This window comes from Acinonyx jubatus, chromosome D1, assembly GCF_027475565.1.
Source record: "Acinonyx jubatus isolate Ajub_Pintada_27869175 chromosome D1, VMU_Ajub_asm_v1.0, whole genome shotgun sequence".
In the NCBI taxonomy this organism is placed as follows: Eukaryota; Metazoa; Chordata; class Mammalia; order Carnivora; family Felidae; genus Acinonyx; species Acinonyx jubatus.
The window spans coordinates 101,074,932-101,095,398 of NC_069390.1; the positions used below are offsets into that span (position 1 = coordinate 101,074,932).

Below are 20,467 nucleotides of genomic sequence, written 5' to 3' on the forward strand. Positions count from 1 at the left end.
GTCCTTCCGGATCGAGGAGGGGTCCACTGACCGAATGTGGGTGTGATGGACCCAGGTCACGATGCCGTCCACTTTGAGAGTGGTGGGGATTGTCAGCAGCACGATATAGAGTCCCTTCCAGCGCAGATCGAGGGTCTCTCAGTGGTGTCTCTTGACGTAGACCCAGTATCCTGGCCTGTACTGATGAGGTATCGGGGTCGGGCCAGCCTCGTAGATGGCACAGAGGCGCAGCCAAATGTCCTCCTTTCAAGGAAAGAAAAAGTTCTTGATCTTTAAACTCAGCAAGAAGTTCAGCTCAAAGGTTGGGAATAATAGGGGGTGGCCTGCCAAACATGATCTCATAGGGAGTAAAACCCAAGGTGTAAGGGGTGTTCCTAACCCGGTAAAGGGCATATGGTAGGAGAGTCACCCAGTCCCCGCCAGTCTCCATGGTTAATTTGGTAAGGGTCTCTTTTAGGGTTCTATTCATTCTTTCTACCTGTCCTGAGCTCTGGGGCCTATAAGCACAATGTAATTTCCAGTTTGCCCCCACCGCCTTGGCTACTGCTTGTGTTACCTGCGAGATAAAAGCTGGTCCATTGTCTGATCCTACCATGGCAGGAAAACCATACCTGGGTAAGATGTCTTCTAGTAGCTTCTTAGCCACCGTCTGAGCCGTTTCATGCTTGGTTGGGTATGCCTCCACCCAGCCAGAGGTGGTGTCTGTAAATACTAAAAGATATTTATAACCATAGTTTCCTGGTTTGACTTCAGTGAAGTCGACTTCCCATTGGGCTCCCGGTCTGGTGCCTCTGAGCCTGGTTCCTTTTTTATTTGATGTGGCTCTCGCGTTGGTGAGTTGGCAGGTCTTGCAGGCAGATACACCTTGCTCTATTTTGGTGTCCTGTTGGTGAATCTTCATTCTGGCATGTCGGATTAAGTCTTTTGATTTTTAGGCCCCCATGTGAGTAGACTGATGCAAGTGATCTAATATTGAGACTCCGAGCCAGTCTGGCAGCACGAGCTCCTTGTTAGGTGTATACCACCATCCCTTTATCTCCTGGGCCATGGGGAGTTTCTTGATCTGCTGTTAACTCCTCCTGGGATTATTTGGGCTGGTCTGATAAAACTGGGTCTCCCAAGTCCAGTAGTTGTTAAGCCGTTTTCTAACCCCCAACATTAGCGCCTTGGTGAGGGCTATGAGCTCTGCTCGCTGGGCTAACGTTCCGGAGGGTAGAGCCTCCGCCCATACGGTGTCCGTTTTGGTGACCACCGCTGCACCCGCATACCTGTGTCCGTCCCGCACAAAGCTGCTGCCATCAGTGAACCAAGTAGCCTCAGCATCAAGGAGGGGCCGGTGGGTCAGGTCCATCCGGAATCCATGTACTTGTTCCAGGATTCCCTCACAGTCATGCAGTGGAGCACCTAGGTCAGGGTTGGGCAGCAGGGTTGCAGGATTGAGGGGTGCACTGGGGTGGAACCACACCCGTGGAGGGTTGAGTAGGAGGCTCTGGTAATGAGTCATATGTGTGTTGCTCATCCATCTATCCGGAGGCTGTTTCAGGACCCCTTCAATGGCGCGTGGGGCCATGATCCAGATCTCCTGTCCTAGGGTCAGTTTGTCTGCGTCCTTGACTAGGAGTGCTGTCGCTGCAATAATTCTTGGGCATCACGGCCAGCTGGCAGCCACTGGGTCTAGTTTCTTGGACAGATAAGCCACTGGGTGGTTCCAGGGGCCTAAGGCTTGAGTTAGAACCCCTTTTGCTATTCCCTTATGTTCGTCTACAAAGAGGTGGAAGGGCTTCGTAATGTCTGGTAGGCCCAGGGCTGGGGCACTTAGGAGGCCCTTTTTTAACTGATTAAAGGAAGTTTCTTCTTTTTCAGCCCATTTAAATGTTTTCCCCTCTTTGGTAACTTCATATAGGGGCCTGGCGATCTCAGCAAAACCTGGAACCCAGAGGCGGCAGTAGCCGGCTGATCCTAGGAATTCCCTTACTTCTCTTCGGGAGGTGGGAGTAAGGATCCTTAGGACAGTTTCTTTTCTGGCATCTGATAACCACTGCTGTCCGCCCTCCAGGATATATCCCAGGTAACTTACCCTCTCCCTGCATATCTGAGCCTTCTTCGTGGATTCCCGGTATCCTAAGGCCCCCAGGGTAGCCAGCAGGTCCTGGGTCCCTCGCTCACAGTCTTTGGCCGTGTCGGCAGCAATCAGGATGTCATCTACATACTGTAGGAGGGTGAGGCCAGGGTGCTCCCTTCTGTACTCACCCAGGTCCTCGTGTAGTGCCTCGTCGAAGATGGTGGGTGAATTTTTGAATCCCTGAGGTAGCCGTGTCCAGGTGAGTTGCCCACTGTAGCCCTTCTCCGGATCATGCCACTCAAAAGCGAACAAGGGCTGGCTCTGGGTTGCCAGCGGCAGACTGAAGAAGGCGTCCTTTAAATCTAGTACAGTATACCAGACCCTGGAGGGCGCCAAGGAGCTCAAGAGAGTATATGGGTTGGGAACAGTTGGGTGTACGTCCGCGACCCTCTTATTTACTTCCCGGAGGTCCTGTACCGGTCGGTAGTCATTTGTGTGAGGCCTTTTGACTGGCAGTAGGGGGGTGTTCCAGGCAGACTGGCAAGGAACTAGTACCCCTAGGCTTCGTAGTCTCCAGATGTGTGGTTGGATCCCCTCCTGGGCCTCCCGAGACATGGGGTATTGTTTGATCCTTACTGGACTCTCTCCTGGCTTGAGCTCTACCAGGCCTGGGGTCCTGTGAGCGGCTAGTCCTATCCCCACCCCCACCCCCATCTCTGCCCAAACCGAGGGGAATTCTTGTAGCCATCTGTCTATATTATCCTCTCTCGGGAGCGCCTCCTGGTGGAGGCGGTATTCATCCTCCAGTTTCATGGTCAGGACCTGGATGGGGTGGCCCTTGCCATCGGTGACCTGAGGCCCCCCCTTGTCTGAAAGTTATCTGAGCTCCAATCTTGGTCAGTAAGTCTCGTCCTAACAGCGGGTAGGGGCATTCTGGTATTACCATAAAGGAGTGGGATACCCGGCCCGTCCCCACATCTACCGTTCTTCGGGTAGTCCATGAATACTGGCTCATACCAGTTGCCCCTTGTACCCATGACTTCTTGCTGGCTAGTTTTCCTTGTGGGGTGCGGAGGACCGAATGTTGTGCTCCGGTGTCGACGAGGAAGTCAACAGGGGTCCCCTCCACTTTAAGAGTTACCCTGGATTCAGGGAGAGGGTCCGAACCCCGACTCCCCTAATCACTTAGTTCATCTAGCTCTAGGACTTTGACTCGATCAGTCTTGCTTCCCTTCCCGCCGGCCCTTTTTGGACAATCTCGGGCCCAATGCCCTATCTCCTTGCAGTATGCACACTGATCTTTCTGCAGCCTCTGCTTCCCCCCCTTGGTGGTTCCTTTACCTTTTCTTGCATCATCTGCCACCTGCCGGAGACAGCGGTCTCATTCCTCGGGGAAGTTAGCAGTGGTAGCTAGTAGTATTCTGGCCAGGTCTCGAGTCTGCTTACTGCTGGCAGCCGCCATGGCGCGAGCCTGCTTGTCCTCAGGAGGCTCCCGGTTATTATATACCTTTTCGGCTACCACCAGTAAGTCCTGCAGACTTTTTTCTCCTAGTCTATCTATTTTCTGTAATTTTCTCCTAATGTCTTTGGCCGATTGGTTTACAAAGGCCATGATAACAGCTGCCTTGCTTTCCAGAGCCTCTGGATCCATGGGGGTATAGGTACGGAATGCCTCCATGATCCGTTCTAAAAAGGCAGCCGGAGATTCATCTTTTCCCTGTTGTACATTTCCTACCTTGGCCAAATTGGTTGGCTTTCTAGCAGCCATTCGGAGACCCCCCCATTAGAGTCTGGTGGTAGACCCGGAGCCTCTCCTTACCTTCTGCCGTGTTGAAATCCCACTGGGGCCGAGTTAAGGAGAAGGAGGCATCTATCTGAGCCTGGTTGGTGGTGGGATTCCCGTCTGCGCCCGGAACTAGTTTTCGGGCCTCATTGAGGATTCTTTCTCTTTCTTCAGTCATGAACAGGACCTGCAAAAGCTGCTGGCCATCGTCCCACGTGAGCTGATGAGTAAAAAGAACAGAGTCTAATAAATCAATAAGCCCTGCCGGTTTCTCGGAAAACTTAGGATTCTGAGCTTTCCAATTGTAGAGGCCACTAGTGGCGAAAGGCCAATAGTGATGGGGCTGATTCCCCTCCGCGTCTGGGGTTCCGGTGGCTTGCAGGGACAGAATAGTGGAGTCGGCGGCGGAGGCGGATTGCTCCCTCTGAGCCCTTTGTCTGGTAAAGGGTGGGCTTCCCACTGGAGCGTTTCCGCCTCCCGCTCTCGGAACAGCATCTGCCTCCCCCGGAGGGGGAGGATGGTGTTCTTCCAGCATCCTAGGGGGGTTATATGGGGGAGGAAAAATTAATTCAATCATAATACTTAGAGGAGTAGTCTGAGTCTGTCCCATAATGTCCATCCAGCAAGTCCACAGAACAAAACAGAGAAACACAGAAACAGACAAACAGAGGGCCCCTAGAAAGTCTTCCAACTCCATGGAACCAAAACTGAAAGCTAGACGACGGCCTCGCGCCGACCGGCGGGAGCGACCTACCTCGTCTCAGACCTTTGAGGGGATTCTACGTCCCTCCAAAACTGATGAGGGGATTCCACGTCCCTCCAGAAGGGAGGATCGGAACGTCTTCCGAAACTCCCGGCCTGTGGTCCTCCAGTGCGTCCACTTAGACCGCGTCGGGCACTACCAGAATTTCAGAAATGAGCTCGCACAGAAAAGACGGAATGAACAGACACTAACCGTGGCCAGTCAGGCTCTCCGGGTCGCGGGTCCCTCGGGGGTCTTGGGGATCCCGGGCGAGCCCCCAAATGTTATGCCCGGAATTTGTGATCCCCAAAGACCACCAGGGAGCTGAGTCTGATGCAAAAGCAAAGAGCCTTTATTCGAGCTAGCTCGAGCTCAATCCCCTACGTGCACTGATGCAGCGGTGAGATGCCAGGGAGAGAGAGCGAGTTTCAAAAGCACAAAGGTTTTATAGGGGTCCAGGGGCAGTTGGTGAGGTAATGGCTGTGGCCTCAGCTGATTGGCTGGGGAAGGGTTGGAGTCCTGTTACGCAAGTCGCCAGGAAGTGTGAACGGGTAAGCGGGAGGTCTGAGTGGTCTCAGTGGTCTGAGGTTTCTGCGATTTTCCCGGAAAGGGGGCATGTCAGGGACATAGTCACTCAAGGTGGAGGACACAGAACAAGATGGAGTCAGCCAGCGAAGGTCCGCTCTTTCACTATCTAGTGGCAGAGTGGGGATTCACACCTGATCAGGTAGCCTGGCTGCAGAGCCCATACACTTGGTGACTATGCTCTTCTACTTACTGTGCTAGGGTAGCCAAAGGGCAGCCAGCGGCTGGGGTGGGGTTCTTTGCCTAACAGTTGCAGTTTTATCTTAAAAAGATACATTGTGCAGTATTTACTATGCACAAAACAGAGTAAGTAAAATGCAACCACTCTCAGTGTACTTCCCAGTTAACTTCAGTAATAAATCACTCCACATTAAAATCCTTTCTGTCGACCTTACTTTGATAACATTGTGTCCATACCATTTCCTGAGTAATCACTGTCCTGAATTTGGTGTTTTGCACTGCCTCCTTTATTTTTAAAAACTACTTTCATTGCATATGTATCCATAGTGTATCTCTAAGGGTAACATAGAATTGTTTCACCTGCTTTGAAACAATATAAATGGCGTTATACTAAACATGTTCCATGGCTTGCTTATGTTTGCCACTTGGTTTTGCTAGCACATTTAAAAATAAAAGTAAATTTTGGGGTGCCTGGGTGGCTCAGTCCCTTAAGCGACCAGCTTCAGCTCAGGTTTGTGAGTTCGAGCCCCGCAGTAGGCTCTGTGCTGACAGCTCCAAGCTTGGAGCCTGCTTTGGATTCAGTGTCTCCTTCTCTCTCTGCCCAGCCCCCCCCAACCCCCCCCCCCAGCTCATACTCTGTCTCTCAAAAATAAAGAAATGTTAAAAATAAATAAATAAATAAATAAATAAACAAACTAAATTTGAACGCTTTTTGATGGGATATATATTTCAGTTACTATCACCTCCTATGTCTAACACCCATCCATTTCACATATTTTAATTACCCATCAGGCCCCTGAAGCCATTTGAGCTTACAGTCCCTGATTTAAGAAGGCATCCTGGGGGCGCCTGGGTGGCGCAGTCGGTTAAGCGTCCGACTTCAGCCAGGTCGCGATCTCGCGGTCCGTGAGTTCGAGCCCCGCATCGGGCTCTGGGCTGATGGCTCAGAGCCTGGAGCCTGTTTCCGATTCTGTGTCTCCCTCTCTCTCTGACCCTCCCCCGTTCATGCTCTGTCTCTCTCTGTCCCAAAAATAAATTTAAAAAAACGTTGAAAAAAAATTAAAAAAAAAAAAAAGAAGGCATCCTGGGGCGCCTGGATGGCTCAGTTGGTTACACGGCTGACTTCGGCTCAGGTCACGATCTCATGGCCCCGCGTCGGGCTTTGGGCTGATGGCTCAGAGCCTGGAGCCTGCTTCCGATTAAAAAAAAAAAAAAAAAAAGAAGGCATCCTGTGTAGCCATTCATATATAAAGTTTTAATAACATGGGAATTTACATGTGTTATATTGCGTTATAATAACACTTATATTCTATTGGACAAAAATGATATAAAATTGTATATATTATGCTCTCACCTATATGAACAAAATACGCATAGAAAGGCTAGAAGTAATTTTGCCAAAATGTTATTTTTGGCTGGTGGCATTTTGTGTGATTTGTGATATGCACTCATCATATTTTTCTGAATTTACAAAATAATTGTTCATTTTTGTCAAAAAACATTTTTTTAAAAATCTAAACCATCGGGGTGCTTGGGTGACTCAGTCAGGTGAGTGAGTGTCTGACACTTGATTTAAGCTCGGGTCATGATCCTGCGATCAAGCCCTGCATTGTCTGTGCTGAGCCTGGAGCCTGCTTGGGATTCTCTCTCTCTCTTCCTCTGCCCCTCTCCTGCACACGCACACTCCCCCCCCACCCCAAATTTAAGTCATCTATCAAATATTTTAATAGGGCCACTATTGTTTCCCTTTATTCCTTAATCATATCAACTTCAATTAGGTTATGTTGATATTTTTAACTACTTAACATAAACCCATCAATTCTTGCATTGTCCTCTTAGTAGATCACAACACAGCAATCTGGATGAAATATAAGGGTGACAGCCAGGCACAATGTATAGTCTAGATTAAAGAATAAATATATTAGCTCTGCTGACTCATTTGTCTTAAACCCTATCAAACAAAGATTGCATTCACAGAAGGGAGAACGTGTGTGGTATTTCTAAAAAAGCAGTCCAATCGGTAAGAATTTGCCAGATTTTCTCCTGTCAAAGGAAGACGGTGCCCCGATGTGCACCAATACGTAACCTGTAGAGATGGATATGTAGCCAGATAAAAGTGACAAGGGACGATCTGTTAGCTCTTCTTGCTTGGGCTCCAAGCTGACCCAGCAGACACATATTTAGCTTGTCGACCAGCAGCTTGCCTGAGCATTCCAAGTCCTATGATTATTGGCATTCTGCTTTATGTATCCGCTTCTTCTGAGTTTGGTTAGCATGAAAAGAGTCCCAGACAATCTGATTACATTTGGAGGCTCTTACGAAACGTTCCTTGACATATGAAGCCTGAAGATTAGATCCTGGAACACAGCATCCATGTCAACATACCGCTGTTCTAGAAAGCCTTATCTAGACGGTCCTCTGGTTCAGCATTTCTTAGATCACATCCCCTTCACATCTTCTGCGCTTCACGGGTGCAATGACAATACCTCAATGCCATTTCAGTTTTTTCAACTTATTAACAAGCCTTGCATTGCCAAAGGGAAGACTTGGCAATCGCAGATGCCAATTCAAGTATTTTCCAGTAAAATCCTAACTTTCTCTCAGTTAGCTGGTATATGAGCACAATACACAGGTTTTGTTTTGCGTGTTTTTGTTTTGTTTTGTTTTGTTTTGGCCTGGATTCTCTGGTTATGTCTGGCTTCTGACCGTATTTCACATAGAAATTATTTTCATAGCCTACTTCATTTTAGGCAAAGCAAAAGATATTGCCACCCCACAGAGAATTTCAAGATTGTTGTGGGGAAGCTGTAGAACTTGCCAAATGTGGACATGCCAGCAATTTTGAAAATAATCCAGTATGTCGATGTGGGAAGACTGTGCATATACATTCTTTAATTACGTCTCCTTCTGGCTAAATTTGAGCTCTGTGATGTGACAGTGGGTCTGAATTTTGCGCTGCTGACATAATATTTGCTGGCAGTGCCACCTGGCTCCATTCTCGGCCCGAGTTCAGAGCAATACGGCAGTTCTGTGATGTGGACACAGTTTCTATGCTAAAGCCATCCATTTTAATAACGTAAAGGTCTAGCCCATTGAGCCTCGTTGAATGCAGCTATTGCATTGATCTCTTCGGATGCCACAGCCGTTGAGTTCATTTCCTTAATCACATTTTCCATACGGGCGAAAGCATGAAACTGCTTGGTATCTTCCAGAGTGCATGCATTCTAATTTCGGAATTCAATCAAATGGAACTGGCTTCCTGACAGAGTAAACAGACCAAAATACTGTATCCAGACCAGCTGCCAACCTAGCAGCTTGAATTTATTTTTCTTTGCTTTGCTAAATGCATCTTGAATTTTTGAAAACATAGTCCGGGTTCAGGAAATTTAGCATTTTTGAACCAAGACCAGTCACCTCTAATATTTTTCCATAAATACATCCATTAAATTTCAGAAGTCAGGTAGCTGAGATAATCTTTTCTCACCTATCTGTGCCAGAGAAGAAAACATATTCCTCTCTTCTGTTGAATGCAGGGATTGTGTGTACGTAGCCCTTGTCATTTGGGCTCATCTAATAAATAGGGAACACTTAGAAATATCTACACATGTTTTTTTTTCTGATTACTACTTCTGTATTTCCTATGTGAGTCTTATAATATTACTCAGATCTGAAATCTTTCCAAGTATCTTCGGTGCCATTTTTATATATCATTCCATATATTAATATCAAAGCTTTATTTATACTATAGACTCAGTATGGCAATCAGGACACAGGAAGAAATAAAAGAGTCAGCTGGGCAGACTACCTATTTCTCAAACCACTTGTTTTGTGAAAGAGGGCTTGAGGAGGCACAGAACATATTACCAATTCCTTTGTTGTTGCTAATTCTTTTAAAAAAATTTTTTAACGTTTATTTATTTTTGAGACAGAGAGAGACAGAGCATGAACAGGGGAGGGAGACACAGAATCTGAAGCAGGCTCCAGGCTCTGAGCCATCAGCCCAGAGCCCAACGCGGGGCTCGAACTCACGGACCGTGAGATCATGACCTGAGCCGAAGTCGGACGCTTAACCAACCAAGCCACCCAGGCGCCCCTGCTGTTGCTAATTCTAACGTATCCATCTTGGAAACAGACTCTTTTGTAGTATATGTGTCTTTTATTGACCAAAAATGGTTTCTGTTTCAATATCCTTGAACACCAGACCAGGGATGGCATTTGTTATCTACTCAGGAGATACTCAGAAATGCACACCATCTCACATCAAATGGATACCACTTTCCACAAGAGTGTATTGACACCCTCACTTCCTACAGGCCCGGGAATGCCCCGCCACCCCCACCCCAGTTCAGATCCTCAGTTCCCTCTTCAGGCTGGTCATGCGTCAACCTTCAGCTCGGCTATCACTTCCTCCCAGAAGCCTCTCTTGCTCTCTTCTCTTCCCTTTTCACACTCTTGGTTTCAAATACCGTCCATATGCTAAGGCCTACCATATTTAAATCTCCAGTCCAGCTTTCTTCTGAGCCTCAGACATGCATGTACAACTGTATACTCAGTATCTCCACTTGGGTGGCATCTTAAAGTAAACATGCCCAAACCAAACTCATTACCCCTCCTTCAAAAAACCCAAACCTAATGTTGCATTACATATCCACTGCTGTGAAAAAATGACCACAAAATCTAGTGGCTTTAAACAACAATAAATATATTACCTCAGAAATTCTGTGGGTCAAGAATTTGGCATTAGCTTAGCTGGCTGATTCTGGCTCAAAGTCTCTCAACAATTTGCAGTCAAGATGTTGACCAGGGCTGGAGTCATCTGGAGGCTGGATGGAAGATCCCCTTCCAGGACGGTTCATTCCTATGGCTTTCAAGTTGGTGCTGTCTCTTGATAGGAAACCTCAGTTCCTCCCTGCACGGACCTCTTCACAGGGATCCAGAGAGCTGCTTGAGTGTCCTCATGACATGGTGGCTGGCTTCCTCCAGAGCAGGTGGCCTAAAAGAGAGCAAGGAGGATGCGGTACTATCTTTTGTGACTCAGCCTCATAAGGCAAACACTGGCACTTTCTCAGTATTTGATTGGTCACACAAGCTAGCCACGATTCATTGTGGAAGAGTTGTCCACAAGGGTGTAAATACCAGGACACAAGAGTCGCTGGGGCCATCTTGGTGGCTGGTTACCACCCCTTTCTATCCAGTTGTTCATATCAGAAACTGAGAGTCATCTTTTAACACCTTCTCTCTACCACCTCTAGTCAACACCAAGTCTAGCCTACCTCATCTCTGCTTTGACTTTGTCTGCTTTTGTCACTCTAGCCCAAGTCACATCACCTCTTATCTGTAGTCCAATAGCCACTTAGTTGCTTCCTCTCTAAAATGGTAATAAAAATGACTACCTCGTGGAGTTGTAGTGAGGATCAAATGAGACAAACTGTTACTGTAGAAAAGCGCCTGGAAGGGAACCAGTGCTCAGTGTTTTGATGAATACAGCACTTGTGGTAGACAACTACTGATCTGCTTTGGTGGCATCTGAAGAAGTCTTTCCAGGAGGAGGGAGTTAGCTCAGTGGGTTGGGGAGGCTTGGTGACATCCTCCTTCTGTGAAACAAGAGAAGTGCAGTGGGACTCTCAGTCACTAGGTCCTGGGGCGTGTAGTAGAGCAGAAACGAGAATGCAACCATGGGAGCAGGTGGAGTTGATGGCCCGGCCTAGACATGGTAGCAGGACGCTTTAGAAATCCCATGGCAGTGCATAATCCCCAAATCACAGGCTTTCAATTTTTCTGGGGTAAAGACCCTTTTGAGAATCTGCTGAAAGACACTGACAATCTACCTGGAAAAAGAACAACACATAGTTTCATGCATGCAAAATTGGGCAAGTCAGTTTCAAGAAGTTTGGGAGTCACGTAAGAGTTCCTGCTTTGAACACAGAGCTCCTTCCCTGGCAATCAAATTCAAAGGCTATTTTATGACAAACAGATGTGGGAGTCGGAATGGCTCTAGAATTACATATGACCGTTTCAGGTTTTACTCTATGGATGATAAAACTTAATTAAAACTTCATTTTAATAATTTATAAAACGTTCTTTTTCAAAAGATTGTCATTTATATTTTGAAGGTATTGATTATAGACTAAAATACATCCTATCTCACACATGTACTCCTGTTCATACTTTGTCTCTGCTTTTGACATTAATATCTTCTTTAGTCAAAAACATAGAGGGGTGGAGCACCGGGGTGGCTCAGTTGATTAAATGTCTGACTCTTGATTTCAGCTCAGGTCATGATCTGATGGTTCGTGAGTTCGAGCCCCAGGTTGGGAGCCTGCTTGCGATTCTCTGTGTCTCCCTCTCTTTCTGCTCCTCCCCCGCTGCTCGCACACGCACTTCCTCTCTCTCTCAAAAACAAACTTAAAACAAAAGAAAAATATTTTTTAAAATATATAGGTACCTGGGGGGCTCAGTCAGTTAAGTGTCCGACTCTTGATTTGGCTCAGGTCATGATCTCACAGTTCATGGGTTCGAGCCCCCTATCAGGCTCTGTGCTGACAGCTCAGAGCCTGGAGCTTGCTTTGGATTCTGTGTCTCCCTCTCTCTCTGCCCCTCTCCTGCTCATGCTCTTTGTGTGTCTCTCTCTCTCAAAAATGAACATTAAAAAAAAAAGACTTAAACATAAATAGTAAAAAGTTATAAATAAACAAATAAATTATCACATTCTATTCTTTTCTCCAGGTTGCATTTTATAGTTTTGAATAAGTGTGGGAGTAACTTCGTTACCAGCAGGCTGTTTCTCTGTTCTCAGTGATGAGATCTCACTAAGACTACAGCGTCTCACCACATGACAGCCAAGAGCTGGGGCAGTGTGTGTGTGTGTGTGTGTGTGTGTGTGTGTGATATCACTTATGTAGTGCTGCTTTTTATTTTGCAACAGAAGCAGCCTGGGACCATACCTCAGGAAGCCACGGTGTCATTTGTCAGAATGCTACTACTCTCCCCAAATTCTTTATCTGCAGGATACTGGAAAATGAAGGAAGCTAATAGGTATAATGCCAATTACTCTTATGCCCCATGCTTAACATGTGCTATGCCTTTAATTATTACCCCCAATGTTACCAAAAAAAACCCCTTCTGGCTACCTATCACTGGACAAGCTAATAATCAAGACATGAGTTTTGGGTCACCTTGGGTGGCTCAGTCAACTAAGTGTCTAACTCTTGGTTTCAGCTCATGATCTCACGCCCCATGAGATCAAGCCCCATTTCACCTACAATTCTATACTTTAAAAAATAAACTTGTTGGGGAGCCTGGGTGATACAGTTGGTTAAGTGACCAGCTCTTGATCTTGGCTCAGGTCATGATCTTGTGGTTCATGGGTTTGAGTTCCACATAGGGCTCTGTGCTGACATCGAGGAAGGTGCTTCAGATTCTCTCTCCCTTCTCCCTCTGCCCCTCCTGGCGTGCACAAGCACTCTCCTTCTCCCTCTCTCTCTCTGTCTCTCGAAATAAATAAATAAACTTAAAAATATATATATAGAGAGAGAGAGAGAGAGAGCGAGAGATGAGCTTTAATTGGAAAGGAACACATGCTTTATTCAGGAGGTCATCTGCCTGGGGAGAAGGTAGACTCTTGCCCAAACACCAACTCGAGGTTTCTGCCTGTTCCAAAGATTTTTTAAAGGAACTTTAGGGCAGTTAATCAGCAAAACGGGAGCACAGTGATCTGTGACATTTCTTGATTACATGCAGACACAATGGTACCAGCCGTAGACCCTATCTCGGTGCTTGGAGGTTATGTACTGGTGCCCCGGGGGGAGGTTGTACCAGAGGGTTTCTTTCTTAGTCTTTCTAGGAGACGAGGCACGATCATTAAATATACAAAGACAGGTATAGTTAATCAATCACACAGGCTAAAGGTTCTTGCTAAAACTTAAAGACCATTAAATTGGCCAGAGGCACCAAGGTGGTGGCTTCACCAAGCCTGAGAGAAAGGGGTTTTTACTTCCATTTTGCAGAGCAGAAAACTGAGTCATGAAGTCATTAGTCCAGGCAGAATTCCTGCCCAGAATTCCTCCTTCCACTGCATGTGTCTGATTAGTGTAGCCCTTTGCAAAGGCAGTTGCTGTCTTGCTGTAGAATAAAGGGAAAGTAGGAGTCAGAAACAAGTGCTTAGATCTTCCTTTCCCCTGTAAAGAAGTAAATGACACTCATCTCAAAGAATGGTCAGGCGATCACAGGCTGGGAGGAGAGGCTGGGCTTTGGGAGAATCAGAGCCTAGGGCAGGGGGAGAATTTCAAGATCAGAAGCCAACAAAAGTGTGTCAGAAAGTTGGGGGGAAAGGAAAAGATCTCTGCTTCTAACAACGCGTCGAAAGCATTCAGACTATGCCTTGTCTGGTGTAAGCTTGTCAGTTTGAGGGTTGTGTGTGAATCAAAGGTAAAGCATATGTACAACGTTTCTGCAGGGGGCTGCGATGTGAGAGCGTCCAGATCAGAAACCTGCTTGTCTCCTGCATCCAGGGGTGCTCACTCTTTCTTTCTCTCCCCACCTCACATTTCTGGGGCTATTGGGAAAGATTCTGTCATTTGCACTGCTCAGTGACCAACAGGAAAAGTCTGAATGAGGAGACAATAAAATGGGGAAAATGAGACCAGCAGAAAAGCACCTGAAGCAAAATTCTGTTTCTGGGGAGGTTAAATCGCAGTAAACAGACGGGATTTTAGAAATCGGGATGCAATTAATGTTCTTGACTCGCGTCCCCCTCAGCTCTGGGGACCAAGTGTGGCAAATGGAAAGAGCATGCCTGGGCTTTACTGTGGGGAAAGAAATGGCTTGTCATTGGTAGCCCCTCCTCCAGAGGCTCCAAGCCGGCATTGTGACTCAGCAGCTTAGGTAATAAAGAAACACGGAGCCCCTCCCCCAGGACTTTTTCCATCTTGAAGGAAGAGAATTCCTGGGAAATACAAAGGAATGAGTCTCTAATCTCCAACAGTGGGAATGCCAAGGACCTTGGCCCAGCAGGGGCAGAAGGGACACATATTATAGGAAGCAGGTGGGCCAGGAAGCCCTGGTCAGCTGCAGGTGCCCAGGGCACCTGAGTCAAGTTCTCCTCTGCTCCTGGAGGCTCTTGTGTGCTAGCTAATTCCTTCCCCAAACATCTGCTTGCTGTCAGGTTAGGAAAGACATACTTGCTTTCCACTTTCTCAGGGATGTTGAGAGGATTCGTGAAGGGCTGTAATGAAGGGAACTGGGAGATTCTGGAGACAGATATTGTTTAATTGCTGACGTTCTGTCTGTGAGCGAGCTCAGATGTGGAGAGCTGACAGCCGCCTGGGGCATGAGCCAAGGTTCTTGGCAGCAAAGGGCAGGCCCCAGGCACAGTCCGGTCCACCTCTGCCACTCTGAAGCATGATGGACATGAACTCCAGCCATCCTCATGTTAGGTTGGTTATATGCAGAAGCGGGGAGAGGGGATGTGACCCCTCAGGCTTCATGTCTTGGGAGGCCACCTCCCAAGACTCCCCAAAGAGAAGAGCTGTTAGTAGGAAGAGAGGGTTGATGCTCAGAGAGCAATGTGTGTCTATCACCCTTGCTTCCTTTGCTCAGTGTAGTAATATTAGACTGGATGATTCCATTTGCCAGTAGTATGTTTAGTTTTTCAGAGTTGTTGCTTCCACTGATGGCTCATTCAATTACGTGGCAGTCATAATCTACTTGTAAGACACATTGGTTTATAAGGGGATGTCACATCCTCTATTTTCTTTGGCTTCCAACAGTTTGGTGAAATATACCCAACCTGGATAAGGTTAACCTTTGGAACCTCCAAAATGCAATAGCTCACACCAGATGCTTTATATCCTCCCCATGTAAATGTAAACAGACTGGCTCAGCATGCAGTCCTCCCCACAATTATTCAGGGACCTGGATCCTATCTACTTTCTTTTCTTTTTTTTCTTTCTTCTCCCTTTCTTTCTTTCTTTCTTTCTTAAAGTAAGCTGTATGGTCAACGTGAGGCTTGAACTCAAGACCCCCAGATCAAGGGTCACGTGCTCCACCCACAGAGCCAGCCAGATGCCCCTCCATCTTGTTTCTTCTAATTTCGAGAGGGTACCCCATCTGGGTTGCAGCAAGTGGAAAGGGGAAAGCCCATGACCCCTCCTGGTCTGCTCTCAAGAAACCACACTGGGAACTGGACCCATCACTCCCATCACACTTCACTGTTGAGAACTTTGTCACATCTTCACCAGAGGAGGTGGGGAAAGGTAGGACAGCCTGTCAGCACTGTGTCTTGCTACATGTCCATGGACTATAGAAGAAGGGCAGAGTGTGTCACACAGAGTGTAGGGATTAGTTCCTTTTTCTATAGTCGACGAAGAAGATACATAAGGGAGACAAATGGGCTCACTCAAAGGCACACAACTGGCTGAGGGTTAGCATGGGAGCAGTAACGCTGGCATGGTTCCTCAGCCCTTTTCCTTTTCCCTACCATCCTCCCAGGCCGGCAGAGCAGACCCTTTAAAGGAGCACCGCCCTGGAAGACCTGGGACAGATCATTAACATCAGTGTGTGGAGCCAACAGAGGTAAATGCAAGATAGCACAGACTGTGTTCCACTCCTCTTCCCTACGCTCAGGCGCAGACACAGAGGTCATAAGTGCTCTGCCTCCTGGGACCCCAGGCCACGGGAGTGGATGTGTGCAGGCATAGAGAATCCTACATGGTGATAACACCCTCTTAACAGGCCATTTCAGGTTGTGGATCTCGGCCACAAGTGTGTTCCTATACTCATTCCAGGTCCCACTGGCTTCTATTATTCTAGACCAGCTTTTGCTTTTGACCGCTTACTTCCCCAGCACGATCAGTCTATGGAGATTAAGAATTCAGTGGGCAAAGAGGTCCAGATTGCAACAGTTATGTTCAGTCATCTCTTGCATTGGCATGCACAGCCACCACCCCCCCCCCCCCTCCCCGGCCACCTCCCTCCCACCAAGACTCCTCCAGGAAATCAGTGATTTTGTACCATATGACTCGGATCTCTCCAAGCATCATCAACCTGTGGGCTCAAGCTTGGGGTTCCTTAAGATTCATACCGAAATCTTGTTCATTCTTGTTTGGATAGCTCCTAAAAATAATCCTGGTTCCTTGTAAAACTGTAGCCCCAAAGCCCTTCTGGGAGTCTCTGGAAGTGGGGCAAGGGGTTCCATATGTTCATGTTTCAGGCCCACCCCCTCGGTGGGTCCCTGCGCTGCGAGGTTACAATACTCAGCCCCTGTTGCTCCAGTTTTCTGTGCCTCAACCCTCTGATCTGCCAAGGGTGGGGCCAGAGAAACATTTTTTTGTTTCTCTCCCTGTGGGGAACAACCACAGCAGGGTTTCTTGGGCCCCAGGGGTTGCTAAACCCAGTGAGAGGGCTCTTTCCATTGTGCATACTTCCCAGAGTGTGGTGTGCCCCCAGGATGACGGGGCATGGGTAGGTCCAAGCACCAAGGGCTGCGTATACCTGTTGACCCTGGACACAGATGCTCATTCACTATGTCCTCTCATCTCACGATGAACTTTTGTGCCCTTCTCTGTAGTTTGGCTCCCTTAGTGCATCCTTCCACTCCTAGTTTGCCAGACAATTCAGTGTGTATCTGATCCCCAGGCACTGACATGACATAAGCTCTTTTTCTAGGAGGAACTTTAGCTTATAGAGCCCAGGGACTCAGGTGAGGTTACAAAGCCTCACTTCTATCTGTATCCAAATCTCAACTCGTCTATTACAATATGAGTGCCACCCCCTCAGGTCTCTGGGCACTGCTCAGATGAACACTTTCCTTTAATGCTTTATTAGTGTTTTAAGATGCATGACCTTTCAGTCATGGCTATTGCTGTATTTCTGGGTCTTATCCTCAGATACATTAAAAGAAAAAGGAAGTGTTTATGCACAGACCACATGACTACAGAAATTACCAAGGAGCCAAGACATCTGTTGTTATGGAAAATTATTGAATTGTTCTGTCAATCCCCAAAAGGGCCACCAGAAGAAACTTTCAATCAAGCAAAGCTAAGTTAGACTTCCTAAAATTCAGGGGAGTACCATGTTGACGGTCTTAGCGGTTTCTCAGGGGAGGGAAATAATGGACGGATATTTTTGGTATTTCAGGGCAAGGGCTAGGTGATTTAGGGCAGCTCTTGCATATCAGGGAACTAGTTAGTATAGAGCAGAGTTAACGACATGAGAGCTTTGGACTGGTGACCACACAAAGCAGAGGTTCTCAGTAATTCATCAGAAATTATCCTCAGGTTCTCAGTAATTTCTCAGGACTTGGCTCACCCCACGATTTCCATGTGTGTCCTCCAGGGCAAGATGGGGCTTTCTTCCCTCATCTTTTCCTCCTGTATCCTTTCTTGGAAGGGGATCTTCAGCAAAACAGAGGAAAGAGATAAGGATGGGGTTCATGTAATAACTCATGGAAGTTTATCCTTAAGAAGCAATCACAGTAGCAAAACCAAAGAAAATACCTGTCTTTATGAATGTGAAGGAATGAAAAGCCTCTTAGCAATTCCAGACATTCAGGATTGAGTGCTGTCCTCCCCCCCCCCCCGCCCCCTCACCACCCTCCACATCTCCCACCCCCACTGCCAGATGGATCTGGGTCCTGGGGGGAAATTGGAGAAATGGAACCAAATCAAGGATACTTCCTGTAGGGAAGAAGAGTGAGGAACATAGAGACAGAAAGGCCACCCTGATACCTATAGGCGGCCGACGGGTAACTCAGTGGAGAAAGAGGAATATTCTGCTTCATCCTTCGAAGCATCATAGGCCTGTGTGTCTATTCCTTCGCTAGACCGAGGTCCAAGAAGGTGGGCCAGGATTATGACTTCATTGTCATATCCTTTCTGTCGATTAAGGTGACATCCCTTCCGAATAAGGAGTTTTAAAGAGAGTGGATTATGAGTCCAACTTTCCCCTGTTTACAGAAGAACAATCAGCCTTCCCGTCAACTGCATCACAGTTGGATATATTTGTTGTTTAGAGGTCCAAAATCTTGGACAAAAACGGCTGTACCCTGTCGTATCTATCTTTGTGGTTTAAATCTGGCAGTCGTCGATCTTAGCCGCCCCGTAATCCACCTCTCTTCTGTCCTTCATTAAGTGGCTCCTCAAAATGTCTTTTGCAGTTCAATATCATTATATCATCTTTACAGATACCAGTCTCAGGACCGGTTTGCCCTCTGGCAGTTTCCTTAATTGGTGATTTGGCAACATTGGGGTTTTTTTCTTCCAACCTGCCGGTTTCCTTCATTTAAAGCAAATTCTGTCAAATGAATAAGTGCCCATAGCACAATTACCAAGCACAAAACGAAACTGGAAATACGCATTAGCTTACCAGGGTAGCGCCTGGTATATTAACAAGAAAGAGACAAGCATATGAGATTGACAAGAGAATGGAGCATTTCATTTTTTCATTCTGTTTTATTGCTGCAATATCCCATTTGATGGCCTCCAGCTTTCAGAGCATCAGCTTCCTGCAATGACACTAATGAAGAAATGCTGCTTTTTGTTCATTCTTTAACCAACTGTGTTGCTCTTTAATGGGAATATGGCACTTTCCCCCCATTCATGCAGAGTTATGAGCAGTTGAGTCTCTAGGGGACCTATGATGTGTACAGCACTCTTTTCCCTCTAAGATTTCTCTGATTAGATGGTAAGTACACTTTCTGTCGATAAATTCAACATTCTAGATATTTCAAATTATGGGCAGAAACAGGGATATTTTTCGCGCCTGGAAAAAAATTAAAGAACCCGAGAGGCTTTTTGAATAACATTTCTCTGTGCGATATACTGTTTTAATTATTTCCCAATCATTTTCTGCAGTCTGTTCTTTATGAAGGCACCCGCACTGACAACAATTTTTGTTAATCATTCACACGTAACTGACTTCTAAATAGTTTCTTATTTAAGCAGAAAGTTATTCTGCCATTTTGCCAGAATGTCCACTCAGGGTTGATCTCCCATGGGGCTCATTTAGTTTCTTCTCTGTTTTCTTCTCTGGGTTCCTTCCGCTTGCTCAGAAGCATGGAATTTGATCTTATGTCAGTTCTCTGAGACTCCACCATAATTGAAGGCTGGGATTAAGCTGCCGGGACAGTGGAAGCAGTGAGATGCATGAACTGTTTTCAACTGAGTTTGATCCCCAATCATGAAATGTAACTGAGTCCTAGGTTAGGTCCAAACCAGCTGGGACATGACCTAAAATCACTCACAGAGCAGACCTGCTTCAAGATCCAGGAACGAAGGAAATATCTTCTGCAGAGTAGGAAACAAATTGGATATCCATCCTCCCTCCCCCCAATTTCGGGAGCATTTCATTTCTGCAGAAGACTGGACAGATTTTGATGTTACCACATAATAAATGAATCTATCACACAGATCATCAGACTGGATAGAAATGGATCGGTATTTCAAGTGAAGCTTCTCATATTCCATCAAAATAGGTGAACAGATTAAGAAATTTCAGTTGTGGGAAAAGAAAAACTGTTACAATGTTTTTAATTTAAAAACTGTATTTTTCAAACATGACTGAAACTGTTGAGTATTTTTTTTCATGTTTATTTATTTTTGAGAGAGAGACAGACAGACAGACACGAGTGGGGGAGGGCAGAGAGAGAGAAAGAGACACAGAATCTAAAGTAGGCTCCAGGCTCTGAGCCGTTAGCATGGAGCCCAACACAGGGCTTAAACCCACAGATGGTGAGATCATGACCTCAGGCAAAGTCCAACGCTCAATCGACTGAGCCACCCAGGCACCCCTGAAACTGTTGAGTATTAATGGCTAGCAAAGACTTGCTAACATTGCCATTATGATTACTACTGCCGTTATTAGCCATTCAGACCAACAGTTACTTAGGCACTGTTATAAAAATGGGATGAAAACAATGACAGAATTAAATGACCTAGTCTTTGAATGGAAGCCACTGAGACCACAGGAGAAAGATACATGTAAATAGCTAGCATGTAAATTGCCGAAGCAGGCAATCCAGTGGAAGGGACAGGTAATTCTGACTTCGTGTGCTGGAGAAAGAAGCCATCGGTAAGGTTAGCATTGGCAAAGGGCTGTGGGTAGTGTTGGATGTTTAGAC

The 20,467-nt window shown here is 46.6% G+C and overlaps 1 protein-coding gene and 1 long non-coding RNA gene across 2 annotated transcripts; one reads left to right on the forward strand and one right to left on the reverse strand.

Moving 5' to 3' along the window:
• Positions 1–248: 248 nt before the first annotated feature.
• Positions 249–4,052, reverse strand: LOC128311650 (uncharacterized). Its single transcript, XM_053202554.1, is given in 4 exon segments — positions 249–895; positions 2,078–2,926; positions 2,928–3,198; positions 4,033–4,052. Coding segments are annotated over 4 exon segments (1,740 nt in total). The 3' UTR covers positions 249–295.
• Positions 4,053–14,255: 10,203 nt separating this feature from the next.
• LOC113593139 (uncharacterized) lies at positions 14,256–19,857 on the forward strand. Its single transcript, XR_003413188.2, has 3 exons — positions 14,256–14,515; positions 15,841–15,924; positions 19,400–19,857. It is a non-coding gene; the product is annotated as an uncharacterized LOC113593139 (long non-coding RNA).
• The last annotated feature ends 610 nt before the right edge of the window (positions 19,858–20,467 follow it).